General features: G+C 41.6%; 1 protein-coding gene across 1 annotated transcript in view; it reads right to left on the reverse strand.

Annotated features, from left to right (window-relative positions):
• The window catches only part of SULF1 (sulfatase 1), a 161,750-nt gene that overhangs the window by 46,060 nt on the left and 106,367 nt on the right, over nt 1–9,323 (reverse strand). The window contains exons 8-12 of the mRNA XM_021709989.1: nt 6,977–7,127; nt 5,926–6,101; nt 3,553–3,681; nt 3,216–3,272; nt 1,362–1,491 (exon numbers count right to left, since the gene is read on the reverse strand). Of these exons, the coding sequence (XP_021565664.1) occupies nt 1,362–1,491; nt 3,216–3,272; nt 3,553–3,681; nt 5,926–6,101; nt 6,977–7,127 (643 nt within the window). The remainder of the gene's footprint in view (nt 1–1,361; nt 1,492–3,215; nt 3,273–3,552; nt 3,682–5,925; nt 6,102–6,976; nt 7,128–9,323) is intronic.

The raw sequence follows: 9,323 nt of genomic DNA on the forward strand, positions 1-9,323 counted from the left end.
GGCTCCAACTCAAAAAAAAAAAAAAAAAAAAAAGATTCGAACTTGTCATCACCTACTTATTGTCACTTACCTTGGAAGGTAGCAAGTGGCCTAAGTTTTTTTGTTTTTTTGTTTTTGTTGGAGCCTAACTCCATTGCCCAGGCTGGAGTACAGTGGCACTCTCACGGCCACCACAGCCTCAACCTGCTGGACTCCAGCGATCCTTCCACCTCAGCCTTCCAAATAGCTGGAACTACAGATGTGCACTACCATGCCTGGCTAATTTTTAAAAATTTATTGTACAGACTACATCTTGCTGAGTTGCCCAGGCTGGTCTCGAACCCGCGGGCTCAAGCAATCCACTTGCCTCGGCCTTTCAGAGTGCTGGGATTACAGACTGAGCCACCGAGCCCGGCCTGCCTGAGTTTTGAAAGCAGACAACTCCTATTTGGATACCAGCTTTGGAAGTTATCAGCTTCCCATTTGTAAAATAGGGGTATCAATGCCTGCCTTGCTTAACAGATGTGAGAATTAAATGGAGCAAAACCTTATACAATCCTGTGTACCATGCCTTCCATAAAATGAATGCTTAATACACGCTAGTTGCTGCAGTGATAGGCAAAAATTCCAGTCTTCTTTCATTATGACACAGCATTTTCTTTTAGCTAGTATAGATTTCAGTCAAGAGTGTTTAAAATTGTTGGTGTTCATATGTCCTTACTTTTCTTAAAGTGGTATTCATTTATCATTCTTATCTGTACATAATATTTATAATATCTTTTGTTCGTATTGCTAATAGTTGGCATTCTGGGCAGTCATGGATTCTATAGTAATATTTCTATTAATGAAGAGGATTCGTTCTAATGGAATATATGATGTCAGAACCTGTGTGAACAGAGGTAGAAATAATAAACATTCCCCTTTTCGTTCCCCTACCTTGGTCATAGGTTCTGTCCTCTGCTCTAGATTAGATGACATCTGACTTTGTCTTAGGGTGGGAAAACCCCATCGTGTCTTAGGGTGGTTTGCTGCCTGGAAGCTCGCTACCATGTTTGACTAAGTCACCTCTTAACCACCCTTTAGTCATCAGTTAACAGCAGCCCTAGGAACCTTCTTCTCACAGGGAACCCGTGTCTTTTGCATAGATTTCTCTCTGAGATCACCATTTTTTTTTCAACTGGCAAGACCCCAAGCAGTAATGAGGAGGCCCGGCTTGGACCACCAGTTAGACAATTCTGTCAGTGGAGAGGTGAGCATGCCCTCATGACCACTGAAAAAAGCTTATTTATATACAAATGTACATTATTTTATATGTCGAAAATTTTCTAAGTTAAAAATGGAGACACACATGGCTGGTGGTATAGTAAACCTGTGTCACTTACCTGCCCAGGCTGTTCACACGCTGTCTGGTACCGGGCCTGCTGGCACAGTTCTTTAACCCTCTCGTATTTGGGCAAGTGATTTGACTGTTGAATATTCTTGCTGGATTCTTCTTTCTTACGTAGAAATTTGCTTTGACAGAAAGGGAAAAGCTTCTCATGTGAAAGGTGATTTGAATTACCGTTCCCAAGTCTTGCCTTTTTTCTTCCCTGTCACATTCTTTAAACAGGTAAAGATAGATGATAAGGCTTTGTCTACAGGAGTTCAACATTTGATGAGTCCCTTGTGGAAATTACAAACTGGATAGTATGAAGATGAGAGGTCAGGATAATCCCAAAAGCATTACTTTCAAAACATTGAGCAGAAAGGTTCAATCTTACATGCACAAAGTTCTTTTTGTTAAAAAGTTATCCAAATGTTTTTCTCTCTCTTAGTTTATATATGGATAAAAACAAAGCAATGAGCATTATGAATCAAAAGGGGAAACCCAGAATGACTATGGAAATACTTTCAGTGGTGTAAATTTATATATTTAAAACTAAAAAAGGCAGGTGAGAAAAGGAAGTAAAAATTAGGATGCCAGGCGAGCCATGAACACTACTTAGGGAAGAACTTGGAAAGAATGATTGAGAAAGTCAATCAACCAGTCTAGTTAGGAACCAACTCTGAGAAATGCTACAGTAAATCTATACCATGGTAAATGTTTTGGTCCTTTCTAATGAGAATTTATTCTTTTTTGGGGGGGGTGATGTCATCAGTCCCTTGTTTTTTTGATATTTTAAAAAATGGATATATCAGACTAGGCAGTGGCTCATGCCTATAATCTCAGCACTTTGGCCAAGGCAGTAAGATTACTTGAGCCCAGGAATTCGAAACCAGTCTAGGCAATATAGTGAGACCTCGGTTCTACAAAAAATAAAAAAATTAGCCAGGTGTGATGGAGCGTAGCTGTAAGTCCCAGCTACTAGGGAGGCTGAGGTGAAAGGATTGTTTGAGCTCAGGAGGTTGAGGCTGCAGAAAGCCATGATCTTGCTACTGCACTCCAGACTGGTGACAGAGTGAGACTCTGACTCAAAAAAAAAGGAGATATCATAGTTATACACAGTTTTGGGGTGCACGTGATATTTTGATACACGTATATAATATGTACTGATCGCCGGGCTCCGTGGCTCAGCCTGTAATCCCGCACCTTTGGGAGGCTGAGGTGAGTGGATTGCCTGAGCCCGCGGGTTCGAGACCCGCCTGGGCAGGGAGACCTCATCTCTACAATAAATCAAAAAATAAAACTAGCTGGGCGTGGTAGTGTGCGCCTGTAGTTCCAGCTACATGGAAGGCTGAGGCGGAAGGATCACTGGAGCCCAGCAGGTCGAGGCCGCGGTGGCCGGGAGCGGCCACTGCACTCCAGTCTGGGTGACAGAGTGAGACTCCAACTCAAAAAAAAAAAAATGTACTGATCAGATCAGGATAACTAGAATATCCATCACCTCAAACATTCATCTTTCCTTTGTGCTGGGGACATTACAATTCTTCTAGCTAGTTTGAAATGTGTAATAAATTACTGTTAACTATAACTTCCCTATGAGACTATCAAATACTGGAATTTATTTCTTCTCTCTAACTGTATTTTTGTACTCATTAGCCGACTTGAGAATGTATTCTTTACAATTCTAATGCAGCAATAATCACTCTGCTGGCCAGTAGAGAATAAGTAGCAAACCATTCAATCTTGTGACTAGGCTTACGAAATCTGCATGCTTAGTAAACAAAAATAAGGAGGGGAAAAAAAAAAAATACCCAGCAGGGAGAGCTGCCCACTAGGACTGGTTCCCAGAAACACCCCAGGAACCAATAATTACCCTCTTTCCACTAGGAATGTATCTCGCCAAATTTTGGCCTTCTTGTTTGTTCGAAACCTGAAAGCAAAATAATAATATTTACTGTTGGCATCTGGACGTTTTTCCAAATGGATCTGTGCTAACAGTTTATTTAAAGAAACACCTCTCACTTCCCAGAGACCACGGCTGCATCTCCATCAATGTGCTATTCACAAGCTGCTGAGAAATGCTCAGCTCTGGGAGATCTTCATGGCAAAACATATTTTGCCTCTACTTTTTTTCCATTGCTGGCCAGCTCTGGGCGCTGGCCAGAGCTCAGTGTGTCTGCGGCTGGCTGAGAAAAGGAATATTGACGCACCTGTTACCTGGCTTTTCCAGGTCCAAAAGTTTGAGGACAGACTTGCCATCCACATCAGGAGGTGTGTCGAGGCCAGCGATATCCAGGATCGTAGGGGCCAAGTCGATGTTGAGAACGATCTGTGGGATACTGCAAAGGGACAGGTGGTCAGGACCCAGATCCAACACCAGTGGAAGGTGGCATTTGGGACTGCTTTTTCCACAGCAGTGACTCATTGGCCTTCCACTCTTCTCACCCCCTCATCTGGTCTCCTCGGGATGAGTGGTTGCATTTGGCCAGGGTGGGACAGAGGTCACAGCAATGGCACCAAGCAAGATTAAATGACTCTCAAGGGGGTGAGTCTGGAGAGGTGCCCCACACCCCTGTGCTCTGCCCATACTTCCAGACAAGATGCAGCCTGATAGATGGTTTCTGTGACATGCATATTTTTGTTTAAAACCTGATCGTCCATAACTCCACTGTTGAACCGGGGCTTTACAATTAATATTCTAAAAAGGATGTGCAGTTTTTAGAGTTGAATTAAATTCATCCTACCTAGTTCTTCAAACATAAAGCGTTATAACTAACTATACATGTCAAAATCCTCAGGGTGCTTCTAATAATCGTAGGAGACATAGTAATATTCTTCAGAGAAAGTCTTACTCTTATCACCCTCTCCCCAGGATGTAGCATGATGTGGAAGCAGATAAGGTATAAGGACGAGACTCAGAATATCTGGATTCTGGGCCCCAGTGTCACCATTTCAGAAGCAGGAGCTCTGAGACAGGTACTGGCAACTGTCTGTCCAACTTCATTGTTACATCAGGGGTCCAGGCTAGATGCTTTTTAAATGGCTATTCCAGTTTTTGAATTCTACTTCCACTTTCTTTCTTTTTTTACTTTTTCCTTAACTCTTTCGTGTACACAGTCTCATTATTTATACACAGCATTTTGATATGATTGATTGGCAAGGCAAAGGAGACTCATTTTATGATGAGAGAATAGAGAGGGTTTCAGTGACCTGACTAAGGTGACAGAAATAGAACTCTAGTCCTTCAGGTCTATTTTTTTTTTCGAGTTGGAGTCTCACTCTGTCACCCAGACTGGAGTGCAGTGGCCGCTGCCAGCTACCGCAGCCTCTACTGCTGAGCTCCGGCGATCCTTCCGCCTCAGCCTTCCGAGTAGCTGGAATTACAGGCGCGCACTACCACGCCCGGCTGATTTTCGATTTATTGTAGAGATGAAGTCTTGCCAAGTTGCCCAGGCGGGTCTCGAACCCACGGGCTCAGACAATCCACTCACCTCGGCCTCCCAAGGTACGGGATTACAGGCTGAGCCACCGAGCCCGGCCTATTTTTTTTTTTTAATAAAGAAAAATCACACTTTAAAAAATTTAATTCTCTTTTAAAAAATTTCTTTAGTAATTTTTTTTTTTTAAGTCGGAGTCTCATTGTAACCCAGGCTGGAGTGCAATGGCACGCTCACAGTCACTGCAGCCTCGACCTGCTGGGCTCAGGTGATCCTTCCACCTCAGCCTTCCAAATAGCTGGAACCACAGATGTGTGCCACCACACCAGGCTAGTTTTTTGATTTATTGTAGAGATGAGGTTTCACCAAGTTGCCCAGGCTGGCCTCGAACCCTTGGACTCAGGCAGTCCTCTTGCCTCGACCTTTCAAAGTGTTGGGATTACAGGCATAAGCCACCATGTCCAGCTTAGTAATATTTTTTAAAAATTAAAATCTAACAGGATGACATTGGTTATTTTTATTTATTTATTTTTTTGAGTTGGAGTCTCACTCAGTCGTCCAGACTGGAGTGCAGTGGCCGCTCCTGGCCACCGCAGCCTCGCCTGCTGCGCTCTGGCGATCCTTTCGCCTCAGCCTTCCGAGTAGCCGGAATTACAGGCATGTGCTACCACGCCCGGCTGATTTTTTGATTTATTGTAGAGAGGAGGTCTCACCTGCCCAGGCGGGTCTCGAACCCACGGGCTCAGGCAATCCACTCACCTCAGCCTCCCAAAGTGCTGGAATTACAGGCTGAGCCACCGAGCCCAGCTTCATTGGTTATTTTTTAAAATGACAATATATCTCTGATTCAAAGAATATAAGGTTGATGTTCCAGAAGACCACATTCTGTGTACACAGGACAAAAAGACATGGATTCTGGTCAATTTGAGAGACTTAGTCATTGATACAATTATTTTTCCTTTCTCTTTAAATAGTGTACTTCAGCCAAATTAAGGGGGGAAATGTTTTCATCTTCTAAATGACCAATCTTCATACATTCTTTTTTGTTTTGGACAAAAGGAAACCAGACACTGAGATTGGTAACTGAATGATCTTAGACGCACATGAGGTATGACAATTGTATGTTGCAAACAGAGAAATACGTACACTGATCCTGGTTCTATACTTGGACCACGAACAAAGAAAGGCACACGAATATCAAAGTCATATGGCATGGATTTCCCTTTGACCAGTCCAAACTGCCCAATATGGTAACCGTGGTCAGCAGTGTAGATGATGTATGTATTCTCCAACTCTCCCATCTCCACGAGCATATTATATAACTGAAAGAAAGCACAGGGACAAGTCAGAACCAACTGTCATGGCATAAGGTGATGTGCAACATCGTTGCCACAATTTTCTTCAAATCTTTTTTCCATTACTTTGAAAAGGCAAGAATTGCTTTAATAACATTATTCACATTTTCTATTTGCTTACAGTCCTGGAGGGAAAAGGTTCAATGATACAGCTGAAACATAACTTTTTCAAATCTGGCACATTCTACTCACAGGTTTTGTTTGGTAGAACAAGAACAAAAGCACCCCGCAAGACAACCTCTACCACCAAATTTTATAGATTTTGCTTTGAAAATCCATTGTTAAAGCAAATTTCAGTATTATCACATATCTAATTGCCAAGGGTTAAAAACAAGCTACTTCTGCATCAGATCTAGCTAAATACAGCCTGGGACATATCTAGTTTGGCTTCTGCGGTGTTTAAAAATTCAGAAAATTTCAAATAAAAACTTTTGTATTTCCGGCTTCTTAGTCAGAAGACCTAATGATCCTTATTCTACATTTTTACACGGTAAGAATTAGCTGGAACTGAGTAGTTGCTGTTGTTTTAGAGAGAGCCCTTAATTTCAGGTTCCCCTCAGTCCCCATCTTTCCTTATTGCCTTTGAGGGTCCCTGATTTCTGATCATTGGATTTTTCTCTCCTCTTTGTCACTGGCTCCATAAGAACCAAGCCTGGAGAGGTAGACAGAAGGAGGACAAGACAAAGGAAGGATGGCTAAGTTATTGAACACTCTTTCTCTTTCTTAAAATAATGCTGGAAAATAAAGAAAAAAGAAAAACAGGAAAACCAGAACTGACAAGAATAAGTTCACAAAAAGGAAGTTGCACCACAATTATCACTGGGGTAGGTTCATGGGCTTACCCTTTCCACAGAATCATCCACTGACATCAAAGTCTGAAGTCTTTTGCGCTGTAGAATGTTTGTAAATTCCATGTGGATGGGCAGCATTGGTCCCGTGTACTGCATGATCCAGTGTTTATCCATATTTGGTGCATAGTTATAACTAGGAGTTCTGAAAACAGCCAGAAAGGAATCTTACTATAGATTTTTTACGTAGTCATTTAGAAAAATATGTCATGTTAAATGTTGTGAGTTAAAAATTTAGGAAAGATAATGAAGAAAAATATTTTTCTTTCCCAAGTGACTTCTCTTTGTGTTTATTATAAAAAGATCTGAAGGCATATAAATTCAAACTTCTAAAACCAAGACTGGCAGCTGAACATGTAATTAGTGTAGGCTCATTTGGGTTTGTTGAATAAAAATGTAAAAAACACATCAAAATGATTATCTTACAAATCTACAAAATCAGGAATGTAGAGGGGAATGTTCTTGTGTGATGCTCATTCATAAATCATTCATTAAAACTGTATTGCTAATGAGGCTATTAAACATAGTTGCAAATGTTATATGGAATGATGATGAATCATAATTTAACACTTTTTTCTCTTGAATTTCTTATTTTATTGATTATCTATATATCTAATCTTTATGAGTTTTATATACAGATACCATTAATTTAATTGAGTTTGTCAGAATTATAACCAAGTCTACTTCTGCAATATACGTGTTTATCAATAAAGCTATTCATTTAATAAACAAATCAATATGGATGTAGGGCATAATTTTTGTTAGCCACAGGGAAGCATGTCCTATTGTTCAAGGATAGGTTTGTCCAAGTCTACATTTAATCTATTGCAGACATCTAAGCGGTGCCCTATGTATTCCAGCGGGGACTCAAAAAGATGTCACTTTCTCTTTGAAGCCTCACTCAATACTTTGACCATTGGATGTTGCCGTCTCATACTCATAGGTACATAACATACCCATGCTAGAGCAATTCTCTCATGGACTTATTTGTTTATAGTTGAACTCTCTAACAGACCATAACTCACTCTTCTCCTTAAATGTTGTTAAGCAGTGGGGCGTGGTGACTCACGCCTATAATCCCAGTACTTTGGGAGGCTGAGGTGAGAGGATTGCCTGAGCCCGTGGGTTCGAGACCAACCCGGGCAACTTGGCGAGACCTCATCTCTACAATTAAAAAAAAAAAAAAAATTAGCCGGGCATGGTGGCACACGCCTGTAGATCCAGCTACCTGAAAGGATGAGGCAGAAGGATCGCCTGAGCCCAGCAGGTCGAGGCTGTGGTGGCCAGGAGCATACCACTGCCCTCCAGCCTGGGTGACACAGTGAGACTCCTACTCAAAAAAAAAGAAAACAAATGTTGTTAAGCACAGAGATTGTTTAATAATAAAAACTTAGTATTTACCACATGCCAAGTATTGTGCAAAGTGTTTTATATACATTCACTTAATTAATTGTCTCAGCTGTTCTGGGAAATAGGTTTATTATCTCCATTTTATAGCTGAGAAAAATCAAGCCTTAGCAAAGTTAAGTAACTTCTCCAGATTAACAACATTAGTAAGTGATACAGACAGGACTGAATTCCAAATCCCATTTGCTTTAACAAGATTAATCAGTGGAGTTGGGGGGCACTTCCTACATCTGAGATTACTTTTAATATGAGCCACAACTTTACAAATAGCTAGCTTCATAGAACAAGCAGCAGTCTATGCTGGTTGAGAAATGTGATCACCAGTCTGTTCTGGAAAGGATCTCATCAACGGAGGATTGTGAATGATGACTGAAGGTGACTTCGTTCCATTGTTTATATGACAAAACTAGAGAAAGAATCAGTCACTGTGAGCCCATTGATTTTCAAGAGTCTTGACCAAGCATTCCACTGGTTCTGCGGTGTGAATTTCCCCTGGGGAAGGCTTAGAGTTTCTGAGATACATGGTTGTTAACTGTGAGACTGCCACACACACTGGGTTGTATGAATGTCACCCGTAATTATAGTTTCTTCTGCCAGTGGATTTGTAGAACCTCTTTTGATAGCAGAAAATCCTAGTTTGGGACCATAGGCCTTGTTGGTACACAAAGTTACCCTGATGATCAGTATGGATGCTGGCTGCCTGTCAGAAGCACAGAAGCACGGATTCCAATATAACATTTAGCTTAGAAGACACTGTCTCCAAAAGTGCACAAGGTATGCTCAGAAGTGTAAGTAAACTTTCTTTTTTTTTTTGAGTTGGAGTCTCACTCGGTCGCCCAGTCTGGAGTGCAGTGGCCGCTCCCAGCCACCGCAGCCTCGACCTGCTGGGCTTCACGATCCTTTCCGCCTCAGCCTTCCAAGTAGCCGGAATACG

Source organism: Carlito syrichta, unplaced genomic scaffold (genome assembly GCF_000164805.1).
Source record: "Carlito syrichta isolate Samal-C Ts95f unplaced genomic scaffold, Tarsius_syrichta-2.0.1 Scaffold287855, whole genome shotgun sequence".
NCBI lineage: Eukaryota > Metazoa > Chordata > Mammalia > Primates > Tarsiidae > Carlito > Carlito syrichta.